Here is a 19,281-nt window from a genome sequence, read left to right as displayed (position 1 = left end):
GACTACCAGTAAGAGCTTACAATGCACAAGGAGTGTGAATAAGGCCAAGGGGCAGACCAAGATGTCGGTGGAAAGAGCAGATAGTGGAGAGTGTTAGGAGAAGAGGACAAGATTGGAACACCGTGGAAAGAGAGGAGTGGTGAAAGACCAGGAAAAAAATGGAGAGGCTTGACTTCTATGCCGACCCAGCCAGAGGAAGGAAACAGCGAAGGATGATGATGATGATGTCATGATTATCAAAAGTTACAGAAAAGTGACGCAAAAGTAGGAGAAATACATAAATTTGAAAACTATGTATATTAACTAAAGAAAATTGTCATTTCTGCAGGAAAGTTAATAACTCGTACATACTTTTTGCAATATGAAAAAAATATTGAGGAAACTGTCGTGTAAACCTGAGTGTTCTAAACGTATTGTAATTTTAAAATTTGGAACAACTACTATCCCAAAATAATTGTAATTCCAGAAACTCTATCATTCTTGTAACAATAATTTCTTGTTGGTGAGATCCTATATACTGACGATAATCAATGCTGTTAACGTACTGAGCCATTTATTGCTGGCACTATTCCCTTGTCAGTGCAGTGGAAAATCCATCACTCATTTTTGCACTGCAAGTTGTGTCTTACACAGCAATTAATGACATTTTGGTGTCTCTTACACCATGAATATCCACAGGATTTGTTCCGAGGGTGACGCAAACGAGGCACTTTTTTCCAGTGGTGCAGCAATCGAGGCATGTTTCTCACCAAAATAACGATGCAGCTAAAGAAACGTAGCTGTTAGCCGGAATATATTCATATACACGTATGTCAGTTAGTTATGTGGATATATGAATTATTCAGATACTAATTAAATAAACTATGCAGACATCTATAATCTACAATCTAGATAATCTGTATCTCCATGTAATAGACTGTCTTTATGAACCTCCTGCAAAATTAAGGGTTATTGTCGATTTTTCTGACGCTGTTGCCACATTCAAAATTCACCTCAAAATGCTGAGAAAAAATGTAGCTGTAGCGAAAATTTCGCTACAACTACAGGAATTTTGTAGCTTCGCTACCGCTACAACTACAATTTTCAAAATGTAGCGTCGCTACAGCTACAGCTTCAAATTTTGTAGCTAGCTACAGTAGTGACGCTACAAGTGGCTCGCTACTTCTGACCACTGGATATATGCCAGAATTGTGTTGAACTATTAAGCACTTATAAAGTTCAGTCACTACAAGCACAGTTTTGTAACACAAACTGATGTTCTCAGGTGACCAGCTAGGTTAGATCACATTTTAATTCCAAACATTTGTAGAAAGGAGAGCTCTCATTTCCAGTGAATGATTCTATAGCAGTGTTTGGAAGTAACTAGTTACTTGTAATGTAGTTACAAGTAACAGTTACTTTTTTGAGAAATTCAAACAGTAACCAACTACTTTTACAGTTACTTAAATTGTTAACTTGAAAATTTTGTAACAATGAGGAAGTGTTAAATTTGGTAACTCTTTCCAAGTGGGTCTTCTCTGGACTTTCATAGAATCGTCCATAGCAAAGAAGTTAGGTCCTGGTCTGTGCATGGGTTTTCATTGTGATTAGTCAAAAATTGCAGAATAGCTAAAAAAAAAAAAAAACAACCAATCAGTCAAAAAGCTAGGCTTTTGTCGCATGCTAAATTTGGAACCTCCACATGTTACTGTAATTTGTCTTTTCTAACTGTGCATAGATATTTCAGCATTTTGGGAGGTTTGCTTCATTCATTTGGAATGTGATAGTTGAGCTAGAAACAAGTCATTGTTCAATACGAGAAAGTGTACAATGGTAAATATTATGAATTATTAAGCAGTAATAATATATATATATATATATTGGGATGGGACAGATTAATCGGTACTCTATCGGTATTAGCCGATATAGGCATATCAATATATCGGTTTATCAGTAAAATTACAGATTTTTTTACCGATCCGATACATCTATAAATATCTTATAATTTAGTGCAAAATTCTGCCATTTTGTTGCAATTTTTATTGATAATCTCTATGCCCTACTTTCTAAAAAGGTAAATGTATAAAAATGCAGCTTCTTTTACACATTTATTAAGGGGTTCAATGAACCATTCAGGCTCTTCAAGGACCATTTGGAATTTTATATCAGATCGGTAGAATATTGGTTATCAGTATCGGTAAATTTTATATTGTTACTTTATCGGTATCGGCCAAAATTTCATATCGTCCCATCCCTAATATATATCAAGACTTTATATTACATATCAGAAAAAAACAAAAACTGTACATCTTCATACATTCGTTTCACCTAAAATTGAATACTGTTCTCCGGTCTGATCTATGGCATGCCCTTCAAATTTAGATAGACTAAATTCTGTTTTAAATTTCTTCCTGGCCATTGTTCGTTACCGAATTCCATCCACTAAACACCTACAAAAGCCTATTCTTCTGAAAATTTTAAATATACAACCACCTCATGAGAGACAAACTGGCAGACCATGTATTCCTGCATAAGATAGTAAATGATACCATCAGAACTGACTGCCTTCTTCAGGAAATTAACTTTCGAGTGCCATTTCGCAAAACAAGAAACACCTAACTTTTTGCTTCTCAGAAGCCAAGGTTAAGCCTCATCCAGCGTTCCCTTCTCTACAGACTACCCAGCCAATTCAATAAGTTAACAGGTCAAATAGACATTTTTGATAATCAGGCAAGTTTTAAAAGGCTATTGTACAAAAATGTGTAAAGCTCTTCATCTGATGTAATTTTTGTCTGTTATTATTTTTATTGTTCTTTTTCTACTGTTATACAGGGTGTCCCAAAAGGTACTTTACAACTTCAATGTCATATAACGAGACTTATAATTCACTTAGAGAAACAAATTAAGTTTTATGTGATGCACAAACTCAAAACGTTTTGTTCTGTTAGGTAATGAATAACTTCCTTGTCTTTCCAGATGGCAGGAGCAACATAATTTGAGAAATTGAGTCTGCACAGGAAAAGGTGCATTATGTGGCTTGGTTTATTGAAACCAAGTCAGACACCAAAGTCCAGAGAAATTTCAGAATGCGATACGGGAAACCACCACCCTCTCGGCCATCCATAAGAAAATGGTACAAGTGAAGAAGATATGGAAAGAATTCGACAGGCTTTCAAGCGTTCACCGCAGAAGTCTATTCGGAAGGCATCACAGGAGCTGCAAATCCCTTGCATGACAGTACACAGGGTACTCTGGACTTGGGTGTCTGACTTGGTTTCAATAAACCAAGCCACACACTGCGTCTTTTCCTGTGCAGACTCCATTTCTCAAATTATGTTGCTCCTGACACCTGGAAAGACAAGGAAGTTATTCATTACCTAACAGAACAAAACTTTTTGAGTTGGTGCATCGTATAAAACTTACTTTGTTTCTCTAAGTGAATTACAAGTCTCGTTATATGACATTGAAGTTGTAAAGTACCTTTTGGGACACCCTGTACATTCCAATGTAAAATGGATAATGTTGTATTTGGAATTCTTGATAAATAAACTTACTTTTCAAGTACGAGTAACTGTAACCCAGTTGCTTTTTCAGACGAGTAACTGTAACCCAGTTGCTTTTTCAGACGAGTAACTGTAACTCAGTTGCTTTTTCAGGTGAGTAACTGTAACTCAGTTGCTTTTTCAGGTGAGTAACTGTAACTCAGTTGCTTTTTCAGGTGAGTAACTGTAACTCAGTTACTTTTTCAGGTGAGTAACTGTAACTGAGTTACTTTTTCAGGTAAGTAACTGTAACTGAGTTACTTTTTCAGGTAAGTAACTGTAACTGAGTTACTTTTTCAGGTGAGTAACTGTAACTGAGTTGCTTTTTTGGATGAGTAACTGTAACTGAGTTGCTTTTTTGGATGAATAACTGTAACTGAGTTGCTTTTTTGGATGAGTAACTGTAACTCAGTTACTTTTTGAACCAAGTAACTGTAACTCAGCTACATTGAAAAAGTAACATTCCAAACACTGGTTTATAGTTCTATCTGTTTGAACTATAAAGAACTATAAAGAACTATAAAGAAAAGTTTCAATTCCTAAAGTTTAAGTATGTTAAGTCCTGTATAAAATTTGATTTTGACTTGATGTGATTATTAAAACTAATATGGGTGCATCACGTCTTACCTCAAACCAATATAGAGGAACTGGAGCCATATCCAGGCACAAAATAAATTAATCAATGTTCCAGGAATGTTGAATGCCATCCACATGGCAAAATTCAGGCTATCAGATTCGGGGAATATACTGAAAGAGAAAAAGGTATTTGGTGTTATGATTAACCATATTTATATGAGAAATATAGTAAATATGACAGCTGAAACTAATCAGTTCAAGTTCTGGGTATTTTTTTTTTAAGTTTGAGTAGCAATGAACATCTTCAGTTCTAGGGTAGACAGTCCTATAGAAAAATATAAGTTTTCCATAAGGTTTTCTGCTAATCAATAAAAATAATAATTATTTCCGAAAACCTGCAATACATAGGGAATGGAAAGTAAAATGTCATGGGTAACAAGTGGAGTATTAAGAGTTTTGTCCATTACATGACAAACTGAAATAGTATGAAAGTTAGTTATATTTCAGATTTTTAGTTTATTGGATATTCTTCTCATAGAAAGCTACTTGAAAGTAACAGAATCTGTCTTATTTGGACTGCCAAAACTTAACGGCTTCAGATCCATGATCATTCTTTTACCAAAATTGACTGAGATCATGAATGTGTAGGGTCCTACTTCCACAGTCCCCAATGTGCCTTCATGGCATGAGCACCTAAACCATGGGCTTAACTTTGCAGGGGCGAGAGGGTGCATACCCCAAATTTTCAGGTTTAATAAAATTTCCATGGGGTACTTTTGTTAACCTGGGACCTGAGGAGCAAAGCAATAAAGAGAATATTTGTGAGTTTACAAACATCACATTTATTTAACAAACAATCCTGGATGCTATTTTTATGAGATGGGGAAACTTTTTGAGTCTGCATTCCTCAAGAGTAGGCCCTAAGTTATGCTCATGATGGGGACTTACCTTCATCCTAGAAAACAGATATAGAAAAGCCAAAATGGAAAGATAGAGAGTACCTAATCTCTTCTCAAGTGTACTTTATTGTTTGTTTTGTTGTTGGAATCAAACCTACAAGGAATCTGGAACACGGACCACAACTTTATTAATAACCCATGGCGCTACAGCTTGTGAGGGCTAGGGCCTCCTGAAGTGGGAGATCATCCAACCATGTTACAGGATGACATGTGCTCAGCACGACTGTGAGGCAACCACCAGTTTAGAATTTCTTTTTCAATAATAATATACATATTATTTTTTTTTAAATGTTTCGTGTGTATAGTGGAACCACAAGGAAAGAAACCTGCGCAGACCCCATCGCGCTGGCGGGTGGGGGAAAAAGACAGGAGGAAGAAGCCTTCAGAGTCGCCAACGTCAGTGTTGCCAGACCTATTGATTTCTCGGTAGGATTCCATAATAAACTATTGCTATGGCACCTCCGACGGCCAGTTCAAAAACACGTTTCCTGCTCATCTTACTTGAACATGGAGGGGAGATGTGGAGTGGAACTCCACTCAGCCCTGAAAAGTGCTGTTTGAACTGTGAAATTATGTCAAACGCTACTCAATTGTGCTAGGACATTATTTTATTACGTTTACTACATTACTATTTTTAGATGGCTGTATTTTATCCCACCCTAAACTCTATTTTTATTTTAGTTATTTTACGTCGCTTTTGTGCCTCTACGGGTAAGTACGACAATATGGATGAATGAAAAACTGATGAAATGGAGGAAGTGACACAGACACAGTGAAAAACGTCCTTGCCTTACTAGGTAGAAACACTGACTTTGTAGCGTGGGCAAATTATGTTATACATATATGTGTTTGTGGGTGTGTGTGTGTATTTCTAGCAGATGGGGAGGATGGGTGTTACCCTAGCATAAGCGTTGCTATCTTGAATTATTGAGGAAGACATGCTGTCTAATTCACCAAATATATTTCACATACGTAATGCATTTTTTCATTATGGTGCAGGACGCGTGCCCACCCCTATCGATAGCTGCACACGAACACCATCAGAAGGCAAATTGATTTGTTATTGTTAGCATTCGACTTGAAAGATTGTGGAAAATCGCTGACAACGAAAGGCGGCACGTTAGCTTCATCTGTGAACACAACTTTCTACCATTTCCTGTCATAAAAATTCCTCGCGATAATAGAGGCATCCCAACCCCTTGTGTCGATGCTGAGAAAGGGCAAATTTGAGGGTGTTTTCCACGCACCCTCTAACCGGAAAATGCGGAAGAGATGAAAGATGTTGGTCGGTTCCTTCGGGCGGTTTACTTTCTTTTGTTTGAAACATGTCCACTCCTGAAATGGAGATCTTCGGTATATCTTCGCCAAACACAGGGTGCTGGGTTTAGCACCATTGTTACAAAAGCATCTGTGACGTTTACACCGTAAACAATGCGCGCCACTCCGCCTTGCCGCCCCCCCCCCCCCAGTGCGCACAACTATGCCGCCCTTCCCCCCCAAGAACGTCGTTCATCCTCTTCTAATAGATCATCGGATTTTGTAGCAGAACTTCTGGTTTCCAAGGAACAATCTCCCGAATTTTTCAAATCTGACCTGGCAACACTGCCCCGAACACCGATAACGGCAGGGAAGTTGCGCGAATGCTTTGGACGGAAGGTTTTTTTCCTTGTGGTCGAGCTATAGTTTGTGCTCTTCTCTGGAGTATAAGAGATCCGGGCATGGAGGACTCTGGCGAGAAGATGCGGGTAGAAATTTCGTATTATAATTATATATATTTTCTTGGGTTTATATTCAACATTAATCTATTCCTATTCTCCTGGGGTATTTGGGTTACAGTTAGGGATTAGTTGAGGTCCAGTACTACCAGTGTACCCTCATATACGGTCCATAACAGATTACGGGCAGCTAGATGTGGAATTTTAACATGTAGTGTAACAAAATACGCAAGAGGGCAGCACCTCGTGTGACTGACCAAAAAGGACTCTTGTTGGACACCCCCTCTGCCGGTCAGTCCAAGAACCACCCCAGGAGGGAGAAGGGGGAAGTTTTTTTTAAGTTTTTTTTTCTCTCTTCGAGGAGAGAGTCTACAAAAAGACACAACAATGAGATAATATGGCAGAGTAGAAGGACATAGTAAAACAGCCTGTAGAGAATGTGCGATTGTGCATTGAGCAAATAGTGCGGATAAGGATTTTTTGACATGTGTAATATCGAAGCAAGGATCTTAGGAAAGGATTGGACATTGTGAAAGAAAGAAGCCTCCGAAGGAAAGTGTGTAAAAGAAGAGGAATGGACTAGCTTTAGAAGGAATATGCAGGTGAGAGTGCAGTGAATAAGGGCCCCAACGAAAGGCGCCGGAACTTAGTTAGTGTGTGTGCATGGGATAAGTAAAACAAATAGTAGAGGCCTCTAAAAACTAAGACGGAACTGTAAATACAAGAAGAAGCAAAAGTATATACTTATAATGTTCACAATCATTTAATCATCTTTTTTTAACAATGCAGAAATAATAAATTCAATATTTGTATAAATATTATTGTACTAATTGTTTTTTATGAACAAATTATAGTGCTCACGGCGGTGAGGTGGGGAAAGGGTTAACACCTACGTAAACTTTCATAAAGAGTCTCATGCCATCCCTTTCGCCTCTCCCCATTGTGCGTCACAACGATGAACCACAGTCGTCATTACAGGTTTCTGTGACTGGGTTACGCTACTCGTTCATAGCTCCCCAATTTCCTCACAATGGAGAGTGTGGCCACCAGTTCCATACACAGGTCGAAATCTCAGGAGAAAAGTTGTTATGCCCCCCCCATCCCCCCCCATCCCCCCCCCCCCCCCAGGAGGTTCGAATCTGCAAGCGTCCCACAGCCAGAGCCCAAAGCATAACAAGTTAGACTGCATGGCCATGTGCGGGACCCACAACTATATTGATCCCTAGAAATTTGTACAATTTTAGCTCCCCTAAGTTATTAATCCTTTTTATTTCTTGAGCTATGGTACTTGACCTGAATATTGCAATAGCTAAATGGGTTTGAGGACTGTATGGGTATCTCAAAGGGGGTAAGGAGGGGCCTTGCTAGAAAATGGTGTGTGTATATCACACATATAATTTAATTTCAATCACAGAAATTTGCATTAATTACTCTAAGGGATTGAAGATAACAGGTCGTCGAGGATACAGCACTGTCTTTCGTAAAAAAATGTCTTGTTTGCAACCCCCTCCCCTCCTTCTTCCCCATGAAAAATCCTGCACATATTGAAAATCCTTTCTCATAAGCAGAGGTAGATGGAACTAAAAATAATACAGTAGCCCCTTTTTCTCAGGAGCCAGCTTTTTTTTTTTTCAAATATGTGCTAAGAAAGTAATGAACCCAGCTAAAATAAAGCTACAAATGTTGTAGTGTGACCTTAAAAACATTTAATTTATTAATTAATACAAGATTTGAATAAGAGAAAATAATTCTTTCACTGGAGTGGCCTCCTAAAGAAGGCTCTACCAGTAACAGCATGAATAACTACACAATACAATGCAGATTTTAAAATTTCAACAATGCAAAAAATTATAATTGCTTATTGTTCTGATTTAATGATACACATGCTAATGAAAACACAACATGAAAAACATTTACTGTACTTGCTATTTAAAGACAAAAGAGAATTGAAATTTCCTCAACTGAATTTTCATTAGAAAAAAAATGAACTGGATTTGAAAATTCAGTCACCATGGCACCTTGTATTTATCTACCTCTGCTCATAAGCATAATATTGAAAAGAAATATTAAAAATAATATATTTAGAATTTAATTTGAAGAAGATTATTAATAAACAATATTTACTTTTTGAAAGTTCCTTTCAGAATAAGGTTTGTTCCTGAGCCTGTAAGGGTGCCTGTACCGCCTATGTTAGCAGCATATGCAACTCCTAAAAAGTAACAATAACGCTGCTTTCGAGCCACGTCACTTTCTCTGCAAAACAAAAATGGAAAGAAAATATGAGAGGCAGAAAATTAAGACACAACATTTTGTTTTACATCACATCAACTGGAAAATATATGAAATAAATAACAATAATAAATAGCTTATTAACTGCATAAACACTTTTGAAAAGTAATGTGCTTATGGCACATTAGTTACTTTTCTGTTTTACAATATCACAGGTATAAGTTTTGACATATTATGTAAGAAATAGTGCAAAAAAATTCTGTACATATTTGAAAACCTGAAAAAGTCAGGGAAAATTGATCCATAACTAAGAAAGTCATGCAAAAGTCAAGGAATTTCATAAAAATATTTTAAGACCTGATAAAAATTAGCAAATATTAAATATGATTGCTGCACACATGTCACTTGCAAACTTGGAAATTCAAATTGCTGAAACCATTGTCATTTGTAGAGTGAAATGATTCAAAATATGATTTCTCTGTTAACTGGAGCCAGTGCTTTCAAATTTCCACTCTAAAATAAAATATATAAAAGTAAGTTGAAACAATACAAATTCATCTGGAAATTGTTTTAAACTACCTGGGAAATTTAGGGAATTTGTTTAGCTAAATTGTGTGGCAACTCTGGTTGTGTGTTCTGAACATAATAGAAACACTGGTGACACAAAATGATTGTGTGAAAGTGTCATGTTTTCTAATTTTACACTAATCATATTACACTTATTCTACATAATTTTTGATTAGGTTTTAATAGAAAGAAAGTTCCTGTGTACTCTACATGTGTTGCTTGCTTTTTATCTTGATACTTCGAGCAGCATAAGGACAAAAGTACATTAACTTGGCAGTAGATATATGATCAAAGGGATAAAGTTAAATTTGGATGCAATGCATTTGAAACAACTGGAAGATGTGGAGTGAGTGTTTGAAATGGTTATAAGAAAGGTTTAGTTCGGCTGACAGTACTGCAACACTGACTATTATGCCTTACCTTGAAGTTGCTTGAGGTGCACTGCATTAAACCTAATTCCAGGACTCGAAATGGAAATTTTCATGAAACGAAATGCTTTACATTCGTTAACATGGTGTTGTATTTTTTTCTCTGATTACTACAGTGACGAGATTAATGACTAGTGAAATGACATGATGTATTAAAATTAATAATAGTTAATATTAAAGATTTACATAAACATAAGACAATATCAAGTGCATTGGACTTGAGTCTTCTGGAATAATCTTCCCCTTGAAAATTTAAATAGATGAGAAATCGTGAATCGTCATCAGCTCGTGCAAACTGAGGAAATTTTTTTTATTAAATGTACATATCTTCGATACTCTGTCTTAATAATACTTATTAAATTTGCACAAGTGAAATTTATATCTACAAGTATATTGTTATTGTGAGTTGTTCTTCAGAATGCCAACAACACATCTGATCAGCTTGTAAATATAAAAAGTATGCCACAAGAAGGATTTCATTAGGTTAGCTAGGGAAGATATAAAAAAAAACCAAAGTGTGAAAGAGAAAAGAAAGACCATAGAAACAGAACCCAAATTTGTGTAAAGATGTTGTGAAGGTGGATGGATACATGTGTTAGAACTATCAAATCCACAACACAAGAAAATTAAAAATAAAAGTAAAAACGGGATCCACAAGGCACAAAAAGATTTCCCTCTTGCCAACCCAGCTCCACATATAGGGGAAGCTTATATGAATGCTGTAAACTAATATCTACTATTAAAGAGTATTAACAGTTTAGTTCACAATGAAAAGGAAAATGTAGTGAAATATCTAAAATTATCGAACTGGAACACTCCCATTGCCATTTCTCATGAGACGGAACGGGAAGGTTCCAGATATTCACAAACTGGAATGCGGTTCCAGTCTGGTTCAGTTCATTTTGAGCCCTGCCTAATTCTCCCTATTTTAACATACTCTATTCATGTAATCACAGATCTACTGTCACTGGATCAGTGGCCCAGAACATTGAGCAGTCAACTTTAAATCTTGCCACCAAAGTTCCAAGTCTCGGTCTGTGCATGGGTGTTCCTTCATCAATTTTGTCTATCCTCATCGTCACAGTTAGCCAAAATTGACACTAAATAACAAAAACAAACAGAACTACAACTATATTATTATAGTCCTGACAAAGACAAATGGTGATTGATTGCAACACCACAGTGCAGTATGCAGGAATTTTTTTCCATTAAAACTTTGTGATTGAATGTGCTAATGAGAAAGAATGAAGAATTTTTAATTACTCAATTGGAAGGTTGAATCTTTACTTACCTGTCTTCAAGATCTTCTACAACCTCTGGAGGTTTTTCTGGAGGTGGTTTAATTGTATCTAAAACTGTAGCAACATTTCCATCATTCGTTATAGTGCCATTTGTATTTTTGGTTTGATTTCTAATCTGAAAAACACAGAAATTGAGCATACAATAATTCCCTAACATAAATGTGACGATAGAATTGAATGCTACATACTTACAATACAATATAATACATAAAACAATTTCTGGTAGGGGCATCTCAAGATAAAATTTTCACCTAGGCAAGGTGATTTTTTGGCACCCCCCTACTGCCAGAACATGTTTGTAGTATGTAGGTGTTTATTTAATACCTACATAATGGCATCACTATAACAGTAATCTCCTAGCTTAAATTGTTACCTGATTTTGCAACATACTTATTATGTTATGCAGCAGTAACTTCAATTAATTCTTGTCAATAATTCTAGCTTTTTTTAATACAAATATTTACGCACCTGGTGTAGGCACATACTGGTTGGGGGATCCCACTTTAAACTGTAGGTCCAGTCCCGATTAGCCTTTGTGTGCATACAGTGGACTGAAGGCTTAGCTGAACCTTTGGCCGATGCCAGCAAATCAGTTTTCAAATTCTCCTCTCCTTTTGAAAAACCAACATGATATTCTCAAATGTGAAAAATTGCATATCCTTAGAATTCATTCTGTGGCACTCACTTGAATTTGTGTGTGGTTTTCCTTCACTACTGTAACTATTCTCGATAGTTTCATGGCTACGTAATCCTATCAAACTATTGCGGATATCTAGACAGTAGTGAAAGTAAACTACACGAGGATTCAAGTGAATGCTCCATAAGTAATTCAAAGGATATGTAATTTTTCAGAATTTGAAATGTCATAGCGGTTTCTTGAAGGGAGAGGAAAATTTGAAAACAGCTGCCCAGGCATCGGAAAAAATATCCAGCCAAGCCTTGAAATAAGAACTCAAACAAACAAACAAATAGCCACACTTATGCAATCAGCTATTCAAAGAGGACACCCCAGTTTGGTGCTTCCCCTTGAGGCAGTTGCGGATTCAGTAATGGCACTTGGAAGGTACGATTTTCCCGCAATATCTACATAGTTTTTATGTAAACAATATATATAGCATTACTCCATGCTCTATATGGATTAACATGCACAGAGTGAAAAATGGGGATACTGGGTCCTAATCCCAGATAAGGGAAGAATGTTTATTATTTTCTTCCATCATTATTACGTATTTCCACTGTTGTGATAAACCTAATGGTATAAAGATACAACAAAAAGTAGAGAAACAAAGAAACAAGGAACTTTTTTCGGCAACCATGCTGTCCCTGTTGAGCCAGGAAAATGTAAAATTATGCATAAAGCATTATGGTCATTAGTTATTTATTTTTGATTTGAAATGTGGATTATTACCACAAGACCTCAGTACAGAATTAGGTACAAATAGTAATAATAATAATTGACATTCTGTTTTACAATATTTAGAAAATATCCATAAAGGATAACTTACATATACAATACTGAGATTCAAATAAAATATAGATTAAACATAATGTATGCTAGGCATTTGGGAGGGGCGATGATCCCCATCGCCCTCCCTGTGGATCCGATTCTGCCTTGAGGATGGTGCACCTGGCAGTTGCCCAGGTCACCCTGCTCTTAAGCTGTCCATAACCCCCTCCCCCCAAACCTTTTCCTGTTTCGAGTGCCTGTGATAGAAATCTACTTTGTACAGCAAATTCTACTATATTTGTCTTCAACATGTGTATGTTGAGTGCTTTGGTGATCATGGTTGAATTAAACAATTTACAAAATTAAATTCCTCTCCAAATATATTATATTAAGCAGGTAAAGTGCCATGAAACACACACAGGGATGTTGAGGTGTAGAGCCGCAAACATTAACGATATTTACAGTTTTCAGGGGTGATGTACTCAGCACCATGCTCTCACTGCCTTTATACCCCACGATTGCCCCCAGAGCTGCTTTATGCAGGAAGAAGGTTAAAATAATTCCTGAACTTATATCACCCACCATGGGTCTCCCTCATAGCAGTAGTATACCCTACAACCCCTCTGGAGAATATACCAAGAGTCATAAAAAAATTATGCAAGGATCATTATGAAGACATTTAATATCTGAAACTTGGACCATGACTAGTAGATACGTTCAATTGGAAAATGTAATTCATGTAATTTCCCATGTAGTAAAGCCTAAACAAAATATCTTGAGGGGTGAAAAGGAATAGGAATGTTCAATAGATGAAAATCAATATGGCCTCTCCGAATCCAACCCTATTTACAAATTGTTAGAATAGCCAAATCAACTAGTGAACTTAATTAGCCTGCTTGTTTAAAGGAGCAATGCAATAGCTATGTACTTTGATCTCATAATACAGATTGTCTGGCCTACATTCAGCTTTTTTTTTTTTTTGTAGCATCGTTTAGCATACTGACCTACATCTTTTCCATGTGATATTGTTCCACCCCTCCTCCTCCCATCTTTCTCCTTTCCTAGATGCATTTAAGCTTTCTTGTGTGTTTGTTGTTCAACATACACAAATATGGTTTTGAGTAAAGTGTTCTACTTTTTATATGGATTTGCTATTGTACCATGTATTTTCAAGGAATTAATTTTTTTTTTTTAGTTTTATGAAACAATCTCTCATGTTAGTTGTGAATCTAACATGAACAATAATTTGTAGGTGGGGCCTCCCCGATGGCACAGTGGTAATGTTGTCACCTTGTAACCAAGGGGTCCTGGGGTTCGATACCTGGTGAAGGCACATTGCACGGTGGTTCAGATTCAACCTTAAACTGTAGTTCCAGTCCCAATTAGTCTATCTGTGCATAACGTGGACTTTAAACAAGAATTCAAATTCAATTCAAATAATATTTTAGGTTTTTAGCAACCTATGCATAGTTTTCAAATTATTTATTTTAATAATGGTAATAATAACCTTTCATGATCGAGTCTTCTGAGGAGCGGCGGCTATTACAACGGCCAGTGAGAGTGCGTCTGCCGGCAAACTGGATGCAATATCCACGTAAATGGAACCACTAGCTATGTAATAAAATAAGCTCGTACAATTACATGGACAGTTACAATTAAAATGAGCACTTACCTTGTTACACGATGTGTTTGAAATGATTTCCTCCTGCATCCACACATTTACGGCATATAGGTCCTCTTGTGAAATTTCTTCAAATTTTCTCCTGATGTTTTCTTTCAATTCTTCTAATGTAAGGCTTCAGGTTTAAAAGTTTTGTAGCATGCTATGCAGACATCATGCAAATGTCTGTTTCTTGTGCAAGGTGTCAGAGGGATTTTTGATCATACTACTATGTCGTCTAGTTTCTCCCCAGTAAGCAGACATTTTACCCTTCGTTTCCTATCAAGTACACACCCTGATTACCTACATTTGTTCACACGTATCTGAAAACTGTCTCTGTGTGAAGCAGGAACATCTGGTAATTCTGCTGCAAAACGTATTTTAACTTCCCTACAAGAATTTGTAATGATGTAAGGGTCGTACATAAAAATTCGTTGTTTAAAATTGTACGTATAGCGTGCCATTATTGGACTGCAGAAAAGCACCAGTAATATTTAAAATAATTATTCGCAAACACGTGAAAACTGGACACCAGCTATACTGAAGCACTGATGCGTCCATTGCCAAGGTGAGCATACAGCTGTGGGTCTAAATGCCGGCAGATGCCCCCCCCCCCCCCAATCGACCGGCATGTTAGCTGCCACTTCACGGAAGACTCGACAGAGAAAGGCAATGCATTACAGCCAAGAGGTTGAATAAGTGAATAAATTTAGCATTTTGATATTGAATTTCATATTGTAGTAAATAAATTACTTCATATATTACCTTGTTCAGTTCTTCCAAGATTGCATGGACAATGGGTACCATCATAGCTGCAGTGGCTGTATTTGAAATCCACATTGACAGAAACATGGTTGTTAGCATTATTCCCAACATTAGTCTGGAAGAAAGATAAATATACACTATCTTTTTTGAATAAATTAATAGAGAATATGTTAAAAAAATCTTCTTATGCTTATTTAACATATTAAATTACAAAACAAATAATTTTAATTAGATGTTCTAAATAGATTGCCATCACAATTTTGCCTAATAATTGTTAACTGTGAAGTCATGTGTTTACAATTTCTCTCTTCAAAAACTATTAAACTACTTTAGTTTTTTTTTTTAAGATCACAGCTGTAGTCTCTATAGTATACACCTACACCATATGGTTAACCTTACTCATCAGGGTATACTTTCAGCTACAATGCGAAAACCTTCTGCTTTTGTTTGATTTATACAGTAAAACTTCTCAATAACGGACAGGTCTGGGGAAAAAATAAATGTCTGTTATTAAGAAGTGTCAGCTATTGAGAAAAAAAGTGTAGGATGTTACACAATAGGATAAGCATATTACAGTAGTTGATGACTTCAACTTTTTCCTTTAAAGTCAGTCGTTTGCTTTTCTGCGACATCGTAGCAGAAGTGACGCACACTTCTTAAGATAACTAAAAAGAATACTGTCTACTGTCTGCACTTTTAAAAAGAAATGCATTCTGTGTAACATGAAACAGGGCACGCTAGTTCGAAATACTGGCCATTGTTGTGTCGAATTCCAGGAATTTCGACAGTTTTCTTTCAGGCTGTCCATTATTAAAAATCTAATTTGCTTTCGGGAGGTAGTTTTCAGTGTCCGCGGCCGTTATTAAGAATGTCCGTTATTGAGAAGTAATATTGCCATTAAACCCCATGCATTTCTGCTGGGGAATTTAAAAATGTCCAAAATTTAGAGGTGCTGCTATTCAGAGGTGTCCGTTAGGAGAAGTTTTACTATATTTCTTTATGTATTAATAATTTGACCAATATGATTTAACGTGATTGGGAGATATTTTTTAATTTTTAAAATGTCTTCTTTACTGTAAAATACCTCTTTTATGCCAATTATGAGTATATCATCATCATAATCATCCATATTCTGCCATCAATGGCAATTTTTTGTAGAAGTTTATTAATTTATTCCATATATTTAATGGAATCATAATCCTAAGTTAATGAAAACAGGTCTCTACTTAAACGTTTCCCAAAACTTAGGGTATACCCTCTGAAAATTTTGATACTAAAGAACTGATTGTAATAAACTTGGTACTTCAACACCAACCCTTACCAATTAATGACTTAAAGCACTGTTAATGTGGCTCAATAATATCATTGAGCCTTCATGGTGTGATGCGATGCAAATATTGTATGGAACAAATTCTGAACACATTGCTGTCCTTGTTCTATTAAGTGAGTAATTTCGAAGATCCACTATCTTCATTGACATAGGTTATGACATCTGAGATGGAGATAGTATTGCATCACTGCTTTGTTTGCTCTCAGCTGATGGGAGTTCTGATTTCTACAATTTTGTCACACTGGAGGGTGTAAAGTGTTGGGTTTGGGTGTTGTGTATTCGTGTGTGTCAGGTGGAGGGTTTCTCTCAGAGTACAGGGTGCCATGTGGGATGTGCCTGCCTGGTGTCCAGGTTTAGTGCCAGTTTCTGATGAAGAATGGCATTGGTATTTTAGATTCTGTTATCACTGAGGGAGAACCCATTTAGTGGAGCTTTGTGTTGAACAAAGTAACTGAAACAGAGTTATGTGTTCAACTAAGTAAGTGAAGCAGTTGTGTGTTCAACCAAGTAAGTGAAGCAGTTGTGTGTTCAACCAAGTAACTGAAACAAAGTGATGTGTTCAACCAAGTAACTGAAACAAAGTGATGTGTTCAACCAAGTAACTGAAACAAAGTGATGTGTTCAACCAAGTAACTGAAACAAAGTGATGTGCTCAACCAAGTAACAAACAAAGTGATGTGTTCAACCAAGTAACAAACAAAGTGATGTGTTCAACCAAGTAACAAACAAAGTGATGTGTTCAACCAAGTAACTGAAACAAAGTGATGTGTTTAACCAAGTAATTGAAACAAAGTGATGTGTTTAACCAAGTAACTGAAACAGAGTTGTGTGTTCAACCAAGTAACTAAAACAGAGTTAAAATAGCCTGTGGTGTTAACATGCTTTGCAAGACCAGACTTTGGCGTTCCTTCTTGGAAAGTATTCAACTAGTCTACCTTGCACATTTCAGATGGTCCTGCGGATGTACTCCAGTAGACACTGGCAGGTGGCCTTGCACACACTGGGGGATGCAAGTTGCCGTAGGCACGATGTCTTGAAGTTCGGTAATATCCTTCCAGTCTGGAATGTTGGAACGTGTGCCACTTTGATATTGAAATGTTTCAGTGTTTTGGATAGTCTGTGAGATGTTTTTAGGTGGTATTGGATAGTGATTCGTCGAGGCTTGGTTTAGATCTCCATGGCACTGGTGTCACAACTGTGATTCTGCTAGTTGTCATTTGGTGTATATGATGCTCAGAAGTGTGCCATTACATCTTGGAGATCATCTTCCATGGAACTGTGTGTAAATGCTCTTCGGTAAAAGTTGAGTCACACTCCAGGTTTCTATTGTGGAAGACAGTGCCCTAAACACCTCCCAACAACCCTGAACAGCATCTGAATGTATACTACCACCACAACACATTCATCCCCTCTGTGTAGAAGACACCAGATTCAGGCATGAAGGATATCTATAAGATATCCACCCCACCCCCACCGTTCTCCAGTTATCCAAATGGATAAGAATAGATTAATCTTTTAAACACTACATTATTTTAATAAATACAATATATGTTAACTTTCTTAAATCCTTGAATTAGTTTCTGTTCATTATTTAAAAAAAATACATTTACTACTTGTTACACTAAATATACTTGTTGTTGTGTCATGTGTATAAAGCAGGAAACAATTGCAGTTTACTTGTTACAAGCTCTTGGAAATAATTGTGTTTCTGGCAGGTACAACTAGTCATACTAGTCTAACTACTGTTACAGTTAAGATTTAATTATCATTATATAAAAAAAATGTTACACTCTCATTCATGGACGTCCGCAGAATTTTTTCCAGGGAAGGGCAAGGAAAGTATTTTTCTTCAGGGAGGCAAACAAAGCACATTTTCCACAATAATAGTGTTGTTCCCTCAAAAAACATTGCTTATATTTGAATTTATCATGTTCGTGCAATAATGAACACACATTATTGTGGCTGAAATGAAATTATATTTGTGAAATATATAATTTTTGGTTGAATTTCATTTTCCAGTGAGGGTTGCCCCCCCTTCCAGACGCCCATGATCTAATTTGGAAATCTGTGGAGTACATGTGCATAATGGCAGAGAAGGAGAGAAATCAAATGAACAGAGCCAAGCAGTGTGCAATGCTACAAAAGCTGGTAGCTGCAGCCACACTTTACCCTCTATGCACTCACTTCTCCTCTCGCGCGTTCATTGGTCAACCCCTCTGGAGTCACTACTTGTGCAGAGGACTTGTTTTTGTTTGTCTGCTCCAGAGATTGAAGGGACAGAGTGTAACATCATTACAAGTCCATTACTTGAACAACAGCCAATCAGAACAATGGGAGAATACTCACAGGCGGGGACTTGTTCCTATAAGTAGAATGACTCTGAGGGCGATTCTCTTGTGGAGATTACAGTGCTCTACAGCAACAGCAATTATGATCCCTCCGATGTACATCATGTTGCTCTCCTTTAGGTATGTCACGCAGACAGCTTCTGTATCCATGATGCCCAGAAGAGGAAACAAAACAACAGGGAGTAGTGATGTTGCAGCAAGTGGGATAACTTCTGTCATCCAGTACACTGCCATCACAATCACTACATAGGCACATCCTGCTTCCTGTACAAAAAAAATTGACTCTTTAGCAATAGAGTTTGCAATGAGTTTGCAAATGGAGAAATCATTACTCAAACATAATTGTTTATGTATGTTTGCACACGCACACAACACATATACATATAGTATGTGGCGAGACAAAATGGCAGAGTGGTTAGCACAGCATACTATGAA

General features: G+C 36.8%; 2 protein-coding genes across 2 annotated transcripts in view; one reads left to right on the top strand and one right to left on the bottom strand.

Moving 5' to 3' along the window:
- LOC146002665 (T-complex protein 1 subunit zeta-like) overlaps window positions 1–2,986 on the top strand; it is a 23,078-nt gene extending 20,092 nt beyond the window's left edge. The window contains exon 6 of the mRNA XM_083140628.1: window positions 2,956–2,986. Coding sequence (XP_082996754.1) covers window positions 2,956–2,986 — 31 coding nt within the window. The remainder of the gene's footprint in view (window positions 1–2,955) is intronic.
- A 269-nt stretch (window positions 2,987–3,255) lies between these two features.
- Window positions 3,256–19,281, bottom strand: part of LOC146002664 (solute carrier family 13 member 2-like) — a 97,628-nt gene continuing 81,602 nt past the window's right edge. The window contains exons 2-7 of the mRNA XM_083140627.1: window positions 18,845–19,110; window positions 15,169–15,283; window positions 11,287–11,411; window positions 8,896–9,024; window positions 4,149–4,268; window positions 3,256–3,328 (exon numbers count right to left, since the gene is read on the bottom strand). Of these exons, the coding sequence (XP_082996753.1) occupies window positions 3,256–3,328; window positions 4,149–4,268; window positions 8,896–9,024; window positions 11,287–11,411; window positions 15,169–15,283; window positions 18,845–19,110 (828 nt within the window). The remainder of the gene's footprint in view (window positions 3,329–4,148; window positions 4,269–8,895; window positions 9,025–11,286; window positions 11,412–15,168; window positions 15,284–18,844; window positions 19,111–19,281) is intronic.

This window comes from Lepisma saccharinum, chromosome 18 (assembly GCF_977018435.1).
Source record: "Lepisma saccharinum chromosome 18, izLepSacc3.1, whole genome shotgun sequence".
NCBI lineage: Eukaryota > Metazoa > Arthropoda > Insecta > Zygentoma > Lepismatidae > Lepisma > Lepisma saccharinum.
This window is presented reverse-complemented; position numbering and strand designations above follow the sequence as displayed.